Source organism: Dromiciops gliroides, chromosome 2 (genome assembly GCF_019393635.1).
Source record: "Dromiciops gliroides isolate mDroGli1 chromosome 2, mDroGli1.pri, whole genome shotgun sequence".
NCBI classification, from domain to species: Eukaryota; Metazoa; Chordata; class Mammalia; order Microbiotheria; family Microbiotheriidae; genus Dromiciops; species Dromiciops gliroides.
The window spans coordinates 178,579,120-178,596,378 of record NC_057862.1 but is presented as its reverse complement, the minus strand read 5'-3'; the positions used below and the strand labels follow the sequence as shown (position 1 = coordinate 178,596,378).

Sequence of the window (17,259 nt, the reverse complement as noted above, 5' to 3'; positions counted from 1 at the left end):
AAGAACAAATCCCACTTTTTTTTCTTTTCTTTTTTTTTTTTTAGTGAGGCAATTGGGGTTAAGTGACTTGCCCAGGGTCACACAGCTAGTAAGTGTGTGTTAAGTGTCTGAGGCCGGATTTGAACTCAGGTACTCCTGGCTCCAGGCCTGGTGCTCTATCCACTGCGCCACCTACCTGCCCCTAAATCCCACTTTTTAAGAGCCACTTACTTTCTTACAAAATGCATTTTGTACGTGGAACACTGAGGGATGAAACAACATGAGGAAAGCACTTTGAACTTATTTTTTTTGTTTGTTTGTTTTGTTTTTGGCGGGGCAATGGGGGTTAAGTGACTTGCCCAGGGTCACACAGCTAGTAAGTGTCAAGTGTCTGAGGCTGGCTTTGAACTCAGGTCCTTCTGAATCCAGGGCCAGTGCTTTATCCACTGCGCCACCTAGCTGCCCCCTGAACTTATTTTTTAAAACATCCTTTTTTGGATCTAAGGTTTTCACTTCTCCCTCTGTGTCTAGCCAGAAGGATACACACAGGGTGCTCCCTTGAATTTAGATGAGAGAGATCCTTCCTTAATCACCTCTCTTGGTTTCTCTTCTTGATTGAACTTGCACTAAGTTTGAGAGTAGAGTACTGCTTTTCTGTGCCAATTTTAAAGAATAAAAGACATAAATAGGCAGTGGTCATTAGGTTTGTCATCACCATCAGCAGGAAAAAATTCAAGAGACCACAATCCTTGTTGGGCAGTACTCTGATCTTCTAGTCACAATTCCAGAAGCCTGTTAGCTTTTCCACAACCAATGACCTACCTCTTTCCAGCCCAGATCAGAGATTTTCAAGCATAGGAATCAGTTGTGGGTGGAAATCATCAGGTGCTGCAACCTCCAGAGCCGATGTCTGGGGACACAACCCAGCCCATATGCCATCTACCAGTTCTTCACCTTTTCTGACCATGATACATCCATCATTCCTGCTAGCAACCATCCCCACTTTGGTGATCAAGCCTGCTTCCCAGTGCACATGACCTTGGAACTGGATCAATATCTCAGGCAGACGGTCCTGCCCATATATGTATTTGATGACAACGAATCAGAGCTAGGCTGGTTCCTTGGAAAAGCTCAGGTACCTTTGCTGCCTCTTGCACAAGATAAAGTCATTCAAGGTGAGGCCTCGATGTTATTGGACCATTCTCCTTACTCCTTTCTATGAGGTCATCTAAATATCCCCAAGCAAACTATCTTGAATTGCTTGCTTGAAACAATGAAAGCTAAATAATAGCTGCAAAACAGACAATAAGATGTCATCAAGAGCAATGAAACATAAGAACTCAGTGCTTTATGGATCCCATGGGGAGAATCCTGGACTTTTCTATTTCTTTCCAATGATATAAAGTAAACAAAATCCCTACAAAGTACTAGAGCTACTAATTTGAATGCCATTTGCTACCTTTGATACAAAGTGACCACAACTTTATGATAATATTTCCTAGGATTTTTTTTCTAGTTTATTCTTTCTACTTTTCAGTTTGAGGCTTAACGTTTCTTATTACATGATAATGAGCTGTAGCATGAAACCGATCCCCTCATTTTGCTTTCTTCATTTTTTAAAACTCCAAACAATAGACAGAATTATGGTTACACTTATCCTTTCCCCTAAACTGATTTTCTTAGCTATCTCTTTTCCCAAGCAATAGAACTGATATCACTCCTTCCAGATGAGAGTACATCTTTCCACTCCTTAACCCTAACTCCCCCTCCCATATGCACTGGGAGGAGCAGTCTTTCTGAATGTAGCTCTGGGAAGATGGGTATAGAGGAAAAAGGTGTGTGTGTGTGTGTGTGTGTGTGTGTGTGTGTGTGAAAGAGAGAGAGAGAGAGAGATTGGAGGCATTCATATGTGTGACCTTGAGGCATTCATATATGTGACTTTACCTTTAAGCCTTTTATTTTCTCAACAGAAAATGGGGTTAAGGATTAGATCTAAGGTCCCTTTCAGCTCCGTAACACTGGGATACTTCTGTGTGGTCTGGTTAATTATCAACACCACCAACTACCAGAATCAAAGTTTTCCCCAGTGGGGCTCCTAGACAGCAAGTCACATTCCCTTACCTGTTTTCTCAGTTGGAATGCCGAGATAGTTTCACTTTCCTATACATTTAGTAATGTGTGACGAAATTCCTGAGCAATATTAGCCATCATTATTATGTTTTGGAACTTCATTTTATTACCAATAAAACCTAGATTAATTCATATCTGAAACTACAATGCTGAATCATCTAGACTTTGATATCTATTCATTCCTGTGTTTTCTAGGTAACTTCAACCTCAATGACCCTGTGGGGGAACCCAATGGGTCCATTGAACTGAAATTGGAGTGGGAGTCTCATTACCTATCTCCAGAGAGTTCACTGAAGCCAGCAACCCAGTCTGTTGAAAATTACAACAAGGCACCCCTGTCTGTGGAAAATTACAATGAAGCACCCTTATCTGTTGAAAAACACAATGAGGCACACCTGCAAGTAGAAGATTATAATGAGGCACCTTCCTCTGTAGAAAATGAGACAGACTTGCATATAGAACATTACAATGAAGCACCCCTGTCTGTGGAAAATTATGAGGCACCCCTGTTTGAAGAAAATTCTGAGGCACCCCTATCTACAAAAAAGCACGAGGCAAACCTGTCTGTAGAAGATTACAATGAGGCAGACTTGTCTATAGAAAGTTACAATGAGGAGAACTTGCATGTAGAAGATTATGAGGAAAACCAGACTACAGAAAATTACAAAGTAAACCCATCCATAGAAAATAATGGTGAAGCAAAGCTGTCTACAGGAAACTGCGATGAGGAAAAGGTATCTATAGAAAACTGCGACGAGGAAAAACAGTCTATAGAAAACTGCGACGAGGAAAAACAGTCTATAGAAAACTGCGATGAGGAAAAACAGTCTATAGAAAACTGCGACGAGGAAAAACAGTCTATAGAAAACTGCGACGAGGAAAAACAGTCTATAGAGAACTGCGATGAGGATAATGTATCCATAGAAAACTTCGAGGAGACAGAGCCATCTGTAGAAAACTGCCACGAGGACAATGTATCCATAGAAAACTTAGAGGAGGCAGAGCCATCTGTAGAAAACTGTGAAGAGGCAAAACAATCTATAGAAAATGAAAATGAGATGCCCCTGTTGGTAGAAGATTATAATAAAGCACCTGAACCTATAGAAAATTACAATGATAAACCTATAGAGATTCCAGCTGAAGAAGAAAACATTTTATTTCACCAGGTAGGGAGCCCTTTGCCTGTTCTAGAAAGGAATGATGGAGAAAGTATTGTGAGGACAGGGGTGAAAGGATAGTGTTTTACATATAGCAGGTGCTTAATACTTGTTGAATTAATTGTTACTGAATGCTGAATCAGTACTACCAAATTCAGTAAACATTTGTAAAAATGTACTATGTGAGGGACAGCTAGGTGGCAGAGTGGATAGAGCTCTGGCCTTGGAATCAGGAGGACCTGAGTTCAAATCTGACCTCAGACACTTAACACTTACTAGCTGTGTGACCTGGGCAAGTCACTTAACCTCAATTGCCTCACCAAAGAAATAAACAAACAAAAAAAATGTACTATGTGACAGACACTGTGGCTACAAAGATTGCCAGATATTTTATGCATTTTGTAGCTATTTAGAATGGGACTCACTATTCTTTTTTTTGTGTGTGGGACAATGGGGGTTAAGTGACTTGCCCAGGGTCACACAGCAGTAAGTGTCAAGTGTCTGAGGCTGGATTTGAACTCAGGTACTCCTGAATCCAGGGCCAGTGCTTTATCCACTGTGCCACTAGCTGCCCCCTGGACTTACTATTCTTTACTCTTTTATTTTGTTATTATTACATAGAAATGCTGTTGATTATATGGGTTCATTTTGTATCCTGTTATTTTATTGAAGTTATTGTCTGAATTAGTTTCTTTGCTCATTCCCTGGGGTTTTTTAAGTAAACCATTATGTAATTAGCAAATAGAGTCTGTTTTGCCTATGTTTATGTCTTTAATTTCTTTCTCTTATTGCCTTCTGTAGCATTTCTAGAAGTAGTCAAATAACAGCAAGGAAAGGGGGCCATCCTTGTTTTACTCTTACATTTATTGGGAAACAGAGATACAACGACAAAACCAGAATGTTCCTTGTCCTCAAGGAGCTCACTATCTATTGGGGGGAGGGAGGAAATGTTTAACATAGATATTTAAATGCAAAATGTATACAAAATAACTTTTGGAAGGAAGGCAACTAGGAGATAAAAACAGGCTTTATGTGGCACTTGAATTGAGCTTTGAAGGAGATCAGGGATCCTATGAGGGAGAGGTGAGATGGGGATATTTGTGAGATAGCCATTAAAAAAAACAACAACAGAGGAAGGAGACAAGGGTGTACATCCTTTTAAGAGAACAGCAAGGAGGTCAGCTGGACTGAAGTTTAAGATGTGTAAAGGAGAGTAATTGCAATGAACTATCAGAAGGATTTATCTTTTATCCTAGGCATATGAGGGAGCTTCTGGAGAAAGGCTAGTGTCATTGTTTGGATTTGTGTTTTAGGAACACCATGCTGGCAACTTGGGAAAATTATCATGTTTCAGAAATGGCCCTTTGGCAGTTACAATACATAGAAAGTATGTACTGGAGGAAGGTGATTGATTAGGAGTGTTGCAACAGAGCATATTGGAGGTGATGAGTTTCTGAACTAGTGTGGTGGCAGTGTGAATGGAGAGCACCAGACTGATGTTACAGATATTGAGGAGATAGAATTGTTGAGACTTAGTAATTGATTGGATATGGGTGGTGAGGTGGAAGCAACAGTCAAAGATGACACTGAGATGTGGTAAACCTATATGCCTAAAAGGATGATGGTGAATTCAACAGAAATAAGGAAAAAGGAAGTTAGGTGAATTTGAGGAGAAATTGGATATGTTGAGTTTGAGATGTATACTGGACATAGAGGATAGAGATATAAAGCAAGCAATTAGTGATGTGGGACTAGGGTTTAGGAAAGAAATAAGGGCCAGATCAGTAGATTTGGTAATCATCTGGAATTGAACTCATGGAAGCTGAGGAGAGATAGAAACAGAGACAGAGACAAGTTTTCAGAATAGGACTGAATCCTGCAGTGCAATGAAACAAAGTGGGGTGGGTCATTGATGATGGTCCAGCAAAGGGAATTAAGAATTACACAGCCGAGTAGGTAGCAGGAAAACAAAGAGCATGAAAAACCCAGGGAGGAGGGAATATCCAGGAGGGAGAGAGTCGGTTCAGCATAACTCTTTGGTTTCACTACAGAAAACAATTATCCCTTTGTTTCTTCATTCCCCTGGAGTAGAGAAATAACATCTAAAATGAATTTGAAAATCTGTTTTTTAGACATTAAAGTTGTGTAAATAAGTCTAACCTACAAGAAATACAAAATAATCTTTTAGATTTAGAAAAAAAGACAAGGAGCCTCAGGTTGAAAGTTATTTGAGAATAAAATAAGGCAGGAAAGAGGAATAGAAAGTAAAATCCTAGTCTTGATTGCTTGACTGGAAATAGATCAGAGGTGAGAAATAAGGAGAGGGTAAGAATCTCAGGCTATTGGCAAAAAAATGTGTTTTCAGAGCATTGAGAGGAGAGTCACAAGCTGGCATCATAGCTATATAACCCAAGTTGGTCATAACCACCACAAATTTATTTGAATTAGGCTATACTTTTATATATAATGTAGATGAGCATGTGCTTGGGTCAATTCTGGTATCATATGGGCCTTAGACCCTTGTTAGAGGGCTCATATGCTTCTGATTCATCTCTTGGTTTCTGTGGCAACATGGATTGTTGACTAAGCCAAGCCAAACTACACACTCAGTAGCATAAAAGGAGATGCCAAGTTCTCCTGCTTCTTTGTTTTTTCTTTTCTTCTTCTTCTTCTTTTTTTTTTTGCTGGGCAATTGGGGTTAAGTGACTTGCCCAGGGTCACACAGTTAGTAAGTGTTAAGTGTCTGAAGTCATATTTGAACTCAGGTCCTCCTGAATCCAGGGCCAGTGCTCTATCCTCTGCGCCACCTAGCTGCCCCTTTGTTTTTTCAAATGTGTGGCTTGGGCACTACAAGAGCTTGACTTGGACTTCCCATTGAGGAGAAGGGGGAGAAAAGAGAGGGAATTCCTTTGTTCTCCTCTCCAATAATTGCTCTGGTGGCTTCAGGTACAACATTTTGGATGTCCTGCCTTCCTCTTCCCATCTCCCACCATCATGAGGATCAAGGGACCCACCAGGAAGCTCTAGAGGGTCATGCATGCCCTTTAGCAGTGGGTCAGAGAGAGTACATGCTGAGGCCCTGTTACAGAATCATCTTCCAGGAAAGAAAGAAGCAAACAGTTTCCTATTAGAACTGTACGCAAACGGGGGCAGTTAGGTGGCGCAGTGGATAGAGCACCGGCCCTGAAGTCAGGAGGACCTGAGTTCAAATCCGTCCTCAGACACTTGACACTTACTTGCTATGTGACCCTGGGCAAGTCACTTAACCCCAATTGCCTCACTAAAAAAAAAAAAAATAAATAAAAGTTAAAAAAAAAAAAGAACTGTATGTAAACAAACAAACAAAACTGTACACGGATTTGTGCATCAATATCTGAATATATGGGGCATGGAAAAGGACAAAAGACTTGTGTATTGAGGGGCTGGGTGGCTATAGGTGTGATGGAAATCAGGTGGGATTAGTCTGGATAGGCTTTTAGGAAAGGAGAAAGTAAGGTCTGAAGAGAAGACTAGACTCAATAGAGTAAAGCTGTGCTATGGAAGAGTTCTGAAGAAGCCTATAGAAATGGCTTGGTGTTTTTTGCCTTTCTTTGTCTCCCCAGTGCTTAATATACAGGGTCTGGCACATAGTAGGTACTTAATGCTACTTGGCTTGAAGAGTAGGGGGAAATACCATACTGTGGTTCAGAGGAGGAAGAAACTGAAGAAAAGCTCCTATTCCTACTTGGACTAGAGAGTCTGGGGGTAAGATAAGGGGGAACCACTAGCTTTGGCAGCCATTTCTTTTTTTCTTTTCTTTTTTTGTTTTTTTAGTGAGGCAATTGGAGTTAAGTGACTTGCCCAGGGTCACACAGCTAGTAAGTGTTAAGTGTCTGAGGCTGGATTTGAACTCAGGTACTCCTGACTCCAGGGCCAGTACTCTATCTATTGCGCCATCTAGCTGCCCCATTGGCAGCCATTTCTAAGTTCTAAAGAAAGGAATGATAAGATGAAAACAATACTTGAAATAAAGGATTCTGGCACCTTTGTTTTGGAACTGGGAAAAGTTCAGTGTCAAAGGAAAGAGAAAAGCAAGTAGGAACGGTTTCAATTCTCTTGTATGGGTCTCAGCATGACTATCATCATCCTCGGTCACATCATTAAGCCAAAGAAGTCAAATGTGAATGTCTTAAAATATCGTAACCTAGTCCAGCATTAAACACCTACTACTCAGCTGGTGCTATTTACAGAGACCTAAAAGTCACCGAAATGAGGAAACGAGACTGAAGCAACTGCCAGCTGTAGAGTGATGGGTGTCTTTTTTCTGAAGCAGGCCAATAAGGGGAAATCGTCAGGTGTGTCTGAGGATGAGCCAGAGGAATGTTACCCAGAAGCAGAGCATCGAGAGTCTCCATCTGACACTGGTATTATCTCTTTTAAAATCTGATTTTACCACTTGATCTTTAACCACTGATGAAGCTTGGTTATTTACTCCTTTTCTATATTATTGGATCCTCTCTTTTTAAAAAACAAAAACAAATTTATTTATACATTAATGTTGAGGGCTGGACTATAGTTTGAGAAAAAAGGAAAACGGTATGATACAGTCCTGTACAGAAGAGAAAAGACAGGTTATAAGGAAGGGGAAAAGATGCACGCACACACATACACATCCGAACAAGATGAAGGGAAGATAGATTGGGCAGCTGGGGTCAGGGCTCCTAGCTAGTCACCCGCTTCATGTAGGTTTCCAGCAGGTACTTTTTAAAGGCTGTGGGGTCTGTCCAAAGTTCAGCAGCATGTGTGTTCAGTGGGCTGTCAATGTTGGGTTCTCCCAGCAGGCTCTGGATAGATAGTAGAATGGTCCTGACATCATACAGAGCTGACCACTTGTCCTTGAGGATGTCCAAACAGATATTGCCTTGGGTATCCACATTAGGATGGTAACAAGGTGTGACAAATTTCACAGTGGGAGCATTATATGGGTAGCCACTGAGGAACTCCAGGGAGAGCTTGTACCTCAGGTCTTCATATACTGTCCCAGCAGCCCCATGGATAGTCCTAACCCATTTGAAGAGATTGTCAGACTCTGGGAAGGCAGAAATTCCTTTGTCTCCAGACATTATTAGGGTCATCAATAACTGCTGTAACCTCTTGCCCACGGATCCGAGAGACGGGCATGCCCCAGGCTCGGCCCCCTTACAGGACGATGCGGCGGCGCTAGCAGCAGGGTCGCGGTTCTGCGAGGCCATGGGGGACCAGAGATAAAGCAAGAGAAACTCCCAGGCGGCAACTGCCGGATCCTCTCTTTTTACTAAAGGATAACAACAAAAGTCCTAAACCTCATGCTGTGGTACTAATCGGATGGAATTGGTAACAATAACCAGGCTAATCACATGGTTAGCTGTAGGACCTTAATTAAATATTATGCCAGTTAGTTATCCCTAACGCCCCATAAACTACTGAATTGGGAGGAGCAGAGTGGGAAAGTGTGTTTAACACACATGTGTGATACTGTGTATTTTCTAGCTAATTACAGGAAAATCCATCTTCTGTGGGATCATAGGGTTTAGAGCTGGACGGACTCTTAGAGAACATTCAGTAAAACTAAGGCTCAGCTTATCAGGTACAAAGGAGAATTGTAGGACAGGAGAGGGCACATAACTTAAAAAAAACAAGCTTCTCTGAACCAGGACCCAGTTCTTTTTTCCAATAGTGAGAGCTCAGTATAGGAAATTACTTCAATAATGCCTAATCTTGGATCTTAAGCATTCTTTATCTCTGCACTTGGCAATTAGCCAGTAATACCAAATGAACTACCTTTAAGATAGGTAGTGTTAGCCAATAGACTACATCTATCTATTTGTGTTTTCCATCCCTTTCTACATTCCTTTTAATCTTCTCTGTAATGTCTGGCTTCCTATTCAAGAAGAATGTGATTGGTAAATAGAGATGAAGGATAAACTAAGAAGATTAGGGACCAGCTATTTAATTTATAAGTAAATGTAGAAAGGAAGACCTTTCTTTCTTGTTATATAATAAGGTAAAGAATATAAACCCCTTGTGGGTAAGGATTGTTTTTCTTTGGTTTTATCTGAAATGTTTAGCATAACATCCAGCGCATAGTCACTTGATACATGTTTACTGAATTGAATTAACCAGGCTGACCAAAGCAGAACTATTTATATCTTCATATTCTTTTCTATAATCCTCTTTATCTTGGGCCTCAAATGATTAAGAATAGCACTTCTCTTTGTATCAGCACACCAGACACACTGGGCACAGACCAAAGATCTGTAGTAGATTGGTCCTGGAAGAAGTGCTCATCTTAGATTCAATCAACAAACATGCTAGGTGTTAGAAATACAAGGACAAAGTGAAACAGTTTTTTTTTTTAATTTTGTTTTTTTTTTTAGTGAGGCAATTGGGGTTAAGTGACTTGCCCAGGGTCACACAGCTAGTAAGTGTTAAGTGACTGAGGCCGGATTTGAACTCAGGTACTCCTGACTCCAGGGCTGGTGCTCTATCCACTGCGCCACCTAGCTGCCCGTGAAACAGTTTTTAATCCTCAAGTCCTGGCTCTGATCCTAGCTTTGTGGGCATGTCACCTAATTTCTGTTTTCTGAGCAATAAAATGGGAATGATAATATCTTTGCTGCAGGCCTCAGAAAGTTGTCTGTTATGAGGAGGGGGCTTTGTAAATCCTAAAGCACTACAGAAATGTGAGCAGCATAGTTGAGGGGAGGCTTCCTAGCACATTGGAAAGAAGTATTGGCACTAGAATTAGATTACCTGGTTTCAGATCCCAGCTCTGTGGGATACTTCCTGCCTGAGTTGCTGCACTGGACAAATCTCTTCACTGATCTGGGCCTCAGTTTCCTTATCTGTAAAATGAGGGAGTTGAATGAGATCGTTGTTGGGAAGGGTGGGTTATTTGACACCTCTAGAGATGTAACTCCAACCTTTTTCTGCAGCAGCTAATCAACCTTCCGAACAAGGTGATGAAGTCAGTGAAACACAGACAACAGACAGCGATGATGTCATAGTGACACCCCTGTCTCAAAAAGGGCCTAAGACAGTAAGTCAATTTGGAGATGATCAATGAGGGTGAGACAAAATTGTAAACTTTGAGAATGAGTCATATTTAAGTGAGGGAATAAAAAACAGGTGCAAGCTCTACTTATTCAACCAACTCAGAATTACAGACAACATGGTACGGTGGATAGAGAGCTGGCTTTGAACCCAGGAAGACCTAGGTTCAAATTCCTATTCAGACATAGCCTGACTATGTGACCCCTGGCAAGTTACTTCACTTCTCAGTGTTCTTGGCAGCTCTCTAAACAAGTCTTAAGTTGCAGACAAGGTGCTGACCTGTGTTGGTAGAGGGAGTTTGTCTAACCAGAGTTTCAAGAATATGAGAGAAAGAAAATAAAATAGGGAATTTCAAATAATCAGCCATTAATAGTCCCAAAGATGTATCTCAACCTATAATCACTTAGAGTCTTGAATATTAGGGTTCCACTGGTAGAGTTTCCCATTCCCCAACCTTTTTTGTTTGTTTTGTTTTTTCCTGGGGCAATGAGTTAAGTGACTTGCCCAGGGTCACACAGCTAGTAAGTATCAAGTGTCTGAGACTGGGTTTGAACTCAGGACCTCCTGAATCCCAGGCCAGTGCTTTATCCACGGCGCCACCTAGCTGTCCCCTCCCATTCCCCAACCTTGACAGTGTTCTTTCTCTTTTTTCCCAACTTCCTGTTATTCCTCATGCTCTTGGCCCTGTAAATGGCAAAGCTATTTGCTTCATGAATTTCCTGGCAAAGCATGGTGCTATCATCTAATCCAAGATGAGAAAAAACTTGCAGAACCACCGTTTTTCTTTTCCTGACCTCCACATCCCATCTCTGCCTTCCTTTTCATCTCCAGTGTTCACCATTCCAACCCCAAGTCCCATCGCCAAACATACCTTTGGGCAAGAAAACTTTTTTTATTATCCCCCCTGTCATTCAAGGTGAAGGGGAAGAGATCCTGATACTTGTTTCATATTATTTAAGAGGAGGCCTCCTTGGGGGGATAAAGCACTGGCCCTGAATTCAGGATGTCCTGAGTTCAAATCCAGCCTCAGACACTTGACACTTACTAGCTGTGTGACCCTGGGCAAGTCACTTAACCCTCACTGCCCCGCAAAAAAAAAAAAAAGGAAAAAAAAAAAGAGGCTTCCTTGTCTAAAAATAATCCCCATACTACCTAAAATTCTACTAATTAGTGATTCTGCTGGGTTACATATATCCAACATCTTTTCTAGCTATAAAATTATATAGCTGTAATGTTTAAAGAGTGGGAAGGGGTCATTTATACCTTAGATTAATAGATTAGATAATCAGATTATTTTCCTAATACTTGAATGGAATGAGAATTTTGATTAAGAGGGAAAAAGAGCTGGTACACAGCTGTAGTACACAAACTTGAGGAGGGTATCACAGAGGAGATTGCAGATAGTTAATAGGCCTCATTAAGACACTGGACTTCTGGGGGTTTGATGATAAGGGTTTAGAAAGGATATAACTGGTATCATTACCTTCGAAGTGAGGTGGTGCAGTGAATAGAGTGTAAGGCCCTTATTCAGGAAGACTCATCTTCTTGAGTTCAAATCCAGTCTCAGATACTAGCTGTGTGACCCTGGGCAAGTCACTTAACCTTGTTTGCCTTAGTTTCCTCATCTGTAAAATGATCTTGAGAAGGTGATAAACCACTCCAGTATCTTTGCCAAGAAAAACCCAAATAGGATCACAGAGTCAGACATAAGTGAAAAACAACTGAACAACCACCAAAATAGGTATCATATACAAATTGTAGTTAGAGATAAATACCCACTGAGGTGTCAGAGGATGTCCTATGCAGATTCTAAATAGAAAAGGAATATCATTATCAGTTGCATTTTTCTCCAAATTCTATTTGCAGATGCTGTTGTACCAATTGTATGGATTATATCACAAAGCTCTATTAATGATATACGCACTAATTTAAGAGATAGGCCTAACCATCTAGACTGAAAGAATAAAATGGATAAATACATGCATACTGCTTAGATTGTGACATTCATATGAAAGAGGGACCAAGTGAGTTAGTCCATTAGTTCTAGCTTTCTGTGTATGTATATCTTGAACAGGTACTGAGCTGGCCCAGAATTTAGTAGGAGAAAAGTGTATTTGGAAAAATGGCATGGCACTTTCAATTATTTAAAACTATTCCCTGCCCATATTTTTAGTAACAAAATTCTCCTAGTGATTCTCTACGTCTATGAATCATGGAATACCATGATCTCAGAAAAATAAAAACTACAAGTCATCTGATGGATAACAAAAAAGATGGATAAGTAAGTTATAAGGAGGCCGAAGTGTATTTACCAGTGCTAACTTTAGTATTGTAGACAAAGTGAGAGAATAAATTTTCAGGGTCATTTGTAATATTTAAACCTTGATTCTATAATGATGAGAAAATTATTATTTAGAAAAATATTTTTTAAATCTACTTGACCATAAAGTTTTACCAGTTCTCCCTAGATGTGAACGTAGCAAGAAAATGCTTAGTGAGGGAAGCAATTTGTTGGACTAGGGAAAAAACCTTCTGGATTTCACATACAGATTTCCTACTAATAACTTAAGTATTTATATACCATTTCTCAGGGTCATAATTTTGCCAGCTGTGACCTGGAAGTGATATCAGGTGTCTGCTACAGGGCTCAGAGGGGTGTTGCTTTTTTTTTTTTTTGGTGAGGCAATTGGGGTTAAGTGACTTGCCCAGGGTCACACAGCTAGTAAGTGTTAAGTGTCTGAGGTTGGATTTGAACTCAGGTCCTCCTGACTCCAGGGCTGGTGCTCTATCCACTGCGCCACCTAGCTGCCCCGGGGTGTTGTTTATTAACCAAAGATAGAGTATATAGTACCTAGAGTGCCAAAGAAAGCAGAGGAATGGAGATGTTTTTCTTTCTCTTGTTAGAATTCAGACAAAATTTGCATTGAAATTGTGTCCTTGGCCTTTGACCCTGAGGCTGAAGTGATGTCTGATGAGAGCATCCAGCAGGTGTACGTGGAGTACAAGTTTCATGATTTGCCTTTGTCAGAGACAGAGACACCTGTGTCTCTTCGGAAACCCAGGGCAGGGGAAGATATCCACTTTCATTTCAACAAAGGTAAAACCCAATTTTAGTGCTGCTATTCAAGCAGCTTCCATGTTTGTCAGGGGTCCTCTGGACTCAATGGGGAGTGAACACTGACAAAGGCTTAGCCTGAGAACCATCTCCAACTTGTCCTGAGGCACTGTTCTGGTCCTTTATAGGGTCTTAGACTTGGTGGTGGTGGTGAGGATCTATATTATCAGATTACCATGACTACTGAGTTGTCCCCTACTGAGTGCTCTAGACTGGGCTTGTGTGTGTGGTAGAAGCAAAATCTGCTCTGTCAGACCACAAGGCTTCTACTAAGCTTTCCTAGGATTCGTTGTATACCAAACTTGGACAGTTTTTGAGATACCTCTGGCTTTTTGTTCTGAGAAGCAGGCTGATAAAGGAGAAAGAGGCCTGGACTTGTAGTCAAAACTGAGTTCTAATTCCACTTCAGGCACTTAGATGCTTTGAGACCATGAGCAAGTCACTGGATTGCAGTTTCTCTATCTGTAAAAAGGGAATAGTAATGCTGGTACTCCCTACCTCCCAGGGTGGTCATAAGAGAAGTTCTTTGTAAACCTCAATGTGATCTGGATATTGTGACTAAGATGGGAGAAGAAACCACTTACATTTCTCTTTCCTTTGTATACAGTGATAGACCTCAACCCAGCAGAACATGGAGACCGAAGGAAGTTTCTCTTTTCTATGTTGCAAGACAAAAATCCTGAGCAGAGGCAGTAAGTGCTTCCTATCTATTCTTGGGGAATGGAACTATTCTGTAGTGGGTTCTCTGGCCTAAGACCTATGTCTCACACTGCTGGATATATGCGGTGTCCCTTTTCAAGGTCCTTTATTTTTTTTCGATTTACACATTCCCTGAAATCTGAAATCTGAGTATAGAGAAATTAAATCTCAGTTGTTTGTTGCCATCTAGTCGTCTGAGTTTAGTCAGCACAGTTCACATCCTCATGTCTGCCCCAACATTGGCACTGTTGTTTTTGCTGATGACTTGAATTGACAGGATGAATTTGAATATTGACAGGGTATTGTACAAGCCAGACAAGAGACTACATCTCTCTTCACTTCAATATTTGTGTTCTTTTTTGACTTGCCCAGGGTCACAGAGCTAATAAATGTCAAGTGTCTGAGGCTGGATTTGAACTCAGGGACTCCTGAAACCAGGGCCGGTGCTTTATCCATTGCACCACCTAGCTGCCCCCTAACATTTATGTTCGAAGGCAGTTTGATCTGTCCAACATGATAGTCCATAAGTATTGGGCCTATCTTTTTACTATGAATTTCTTTTACATTTTATTTTTTTTTCTTTGTAGGTTTAAAATTTTAAAAAAGCATTTGTAAACTCAATAACCATTAATTTATAAAACCCAGAAATATAAAATAAGAGGTAAAATCTTATATGCGAAACACATGGATATGAGGGACATTCATAGGCCACACTATGAACAGTTTCTTCATTCAGGAGGCGATTTAGGGCAGCTGCTGTAGACAATTGGAAAAAAAGAGATTTGATATTATTACCCTCAAAAAAGGTAATGGAGAGGAATCCATAATAACCTATGTGTTTGCTTTATCATCTCATAAAATGTTTATGAGAATGATCTATACATTTGCACATATCCTTGATGAAAATGAGAACTGAATACTTTCGCAAATGATTTCATACAAGAGAGCACACATTTTCATTGTCACACAATTGCCTGAAAGGTATAGGGAGTGTAAGATTCTGCCGTTTTTATAAAAATAATTGGTTCAGTCCAAAAGACAATCCACACTCTCTTCCAAACTCATCTCTCATGCATATGTTATCTTAACAGTTATGTTAGGTACTCTTTATAGTGCTTTGAGATAATGCCTCTTGTCAGTGTCAATAGTGATATAAAATGGGGAGACAGATGCTTATGAAAGGTGTTTACTCGTATCATTAAAGGATCAATTTCAGAGTCCAAAAGAAAATGGTGGGGAGGTCCTCCAGATGCCCTTCTTTGTAGAAAATATTGTGTTGACTGCATCAAAGGCTTGTTTCTGTCATCTCAAAAGAGATCAACATAACATTCTATTTAAGAAAAAAAATGAACAAAGCATGCCTACCCTCTAGACTGTGACATTCCTTTGGAAAATCTGCTTGTTGAATTAACTCTATTAGTACATATATCTTGGGTTAATTATAGGTAGACAAGAAATCCCAGTAAAGAGTAGGCTATTTTGGGGCAGCTAGGTGGTGCAGTGGATAGAGCACCGGCCCTGGAGTCAGGAGGACCTGAGTTCAAATCTGGCCTCAGACACTTAACACTTACTAGCTGTGTGACCCTGGGCAAGTCACTTAACCCCAATTGCCTCACTAAAAAAAAAAAAAACCCTTAAAAAAAAAAGAGTAGGCTATTTTGCTTTTAGGAAATTGTGCAGTGCCATTCAACAATCCTAAATTGCTCCTTCAAACAAAAAAATTTTTAACAATGGGTTGTTACTGAGGAAGGGAATCTGGGAGTCACTGTGTCTTGAAGACTTGGCTCAGTGGGGTGATCTATCCAAGGCCAACAAAATGTTGAGCAATATCCTACCTTTATACCAAGTAATATCAGTACTCTTCTACTGATGTTAAATAGCTAGCAATCATGGAAAACAACAACCTCTGAAGAAAAAAAAATTGCAAATATGTTGGTATCCTTGGCTTTGTGGTAGTTTAGGGTTTGGAACAATAAGTATGTCATCTTGCAAACAGGAGTATCTGAAGGATCTTACCACCCACAGGGAACCTAGCTTCCATTTTTCTAGGAAAAGGAGAAAAGCACAATTGGGCTGAAGTAGGCTACAGAATATTGCCAATGGCTTATGAACAAGAACCTTAAAAGAGTTCCTCTAGTAAAGTATGATTGGAAAACAAAGTGTGTCATGTTGTGGGAGAAAAGGGTGCTTTGAACAGCTCAGTCCATGTGGTTAATGCCTGGAGGAAAGCAATCAGCACATTAGGTGGATTTCCTTAAGGAATGGGTTGACTGGATGCCCCAGATGGCTATTTCTAGGCTGTGTTCTCCATCGTTAGGGTTAACATCCTTATCTAGAACAATCACAGGTGTAACCCTTATGTTTTTTGCTTGGACCACTATTGCTACAGGATGCTTTGGTCTCTAGGCTACTCCTCAAAATGCTGGCACCAGTCACAGCCATTTGAAACTGAAGGTGAGGACCCCTGAGCTTCAGATGACTAGGGCTGCCCCCTTTGGAGGCTGGCGGTACTGCTAGAGAACCTTTCAAGGTCCAGAACAAAGGAAAGCAGCAAACAAATTTAGCTAAATGGACTCTTCTTAAATTTTCTTCTACCTGTAATTGAATTACATACATAGACATTGACCCTATGGGTGTCTGAAACCCAATGGACCTCACACATAAGTTGTCTTTACCTAGCCATTGTCTGCACTGTCAAAGTTGTGTGTGTTCATACTCTTCTTTATCCTGTTTTCTCTACCTTGCTCAATTTGGAATACTTTTGGGCCTTTTCTTTCTTTCTTTCTTTTTTTAATTTTTATGGGGCAATGAGGGTTAAGTGACTTGCCCAAGGTCACACAGCTGGTACATGTCAAGTGTCTGAGGCCAGATTTGAACTCAGGTCTTCCTGAATCCAAGGCCAGTGCTTTGTCTACTGCGCCACCTAGCTGCCCCATCTTGGGCTTTTTCTGAAGAAAGTATCTTGTTTCCAGGGAGTGGTAGAGATGGGGAAGAGTATTATAGAAAAACAAATTATTAAAAAACCAAATCTTTCTTCAGTCTTTCCTTTGATTTGTCGTGTTCTTTTTACTACTGAACCAGTGTGGTATAGCGGAGATATTTATTTGG

General features: G+C 40.5%; 2 protein-coding genes across 3 annotated transcripts in view; one reads left to right on the top strand and one right to left on the bottom strand.

Annotated features, from left to right (window-relative positions):
- RPGRIP1 (RPGR interacting protein 1) overlaps window positions 1-17,259 on the top strand; it is a 49,256-nt gene that overhangs the window by 29,914 nt on the left and 2,083 nt on the right. Inside the window, exons 15-20 of the mRNA XM_043980501.1 lie at window positions 812-1,154; window positions 2,305-3,275; window positions 7,576-7,669; window positions 10,220-10,323; window positions 13,242-13,434; window positions 14,060-14,144. Of these exons, the coding sequence (XP_043836436.1) occupies window positions 812-1,154; window positions 2,305-3,275; window positions 7,576-7,669; window positions 10,220-10,323; window positions 13,242-13,434; window positions 14,060-14,144 (1,790 nt within the window). The remainder of the gene's footprint in view (window positions 1-811; window positions 1,155-2,304; window positions 3,276-7,575; window positions 7,670-10,219; window positions 10,324-13,241; window positions 13,435-14,059; window positions 14,145-17,259) is intronic.
- On the bottom strand, window positions 7,967-8,497 carry LOC122741691 (ubiquitin-conjugating enzyme E2 C-like). 2 transcript variants are annotated; one of them, XM_043985400.1, is made up of 2 exons: window positions 8,204-8,497; window positions 7,967-8,140 (listed from the first exon to the last, which is right to left on the bottom strand). In XM_043985400.1, exons 1-2 carry the CDS (start codon window positions 8,495-8,497, stop codon window positions 7,967-7,969), a joined length of 468 nt encoding a protein of 155 aa, XP_043841335.1. The 2 variants fall into 2 exon arrangements, with proteins under 2 accessions (XP_043841335.1, XP_043841334.1); XM_043985399.1 differs by having other exon boundaries at window positions 7,967-8,306; window positions 8,367-8,497.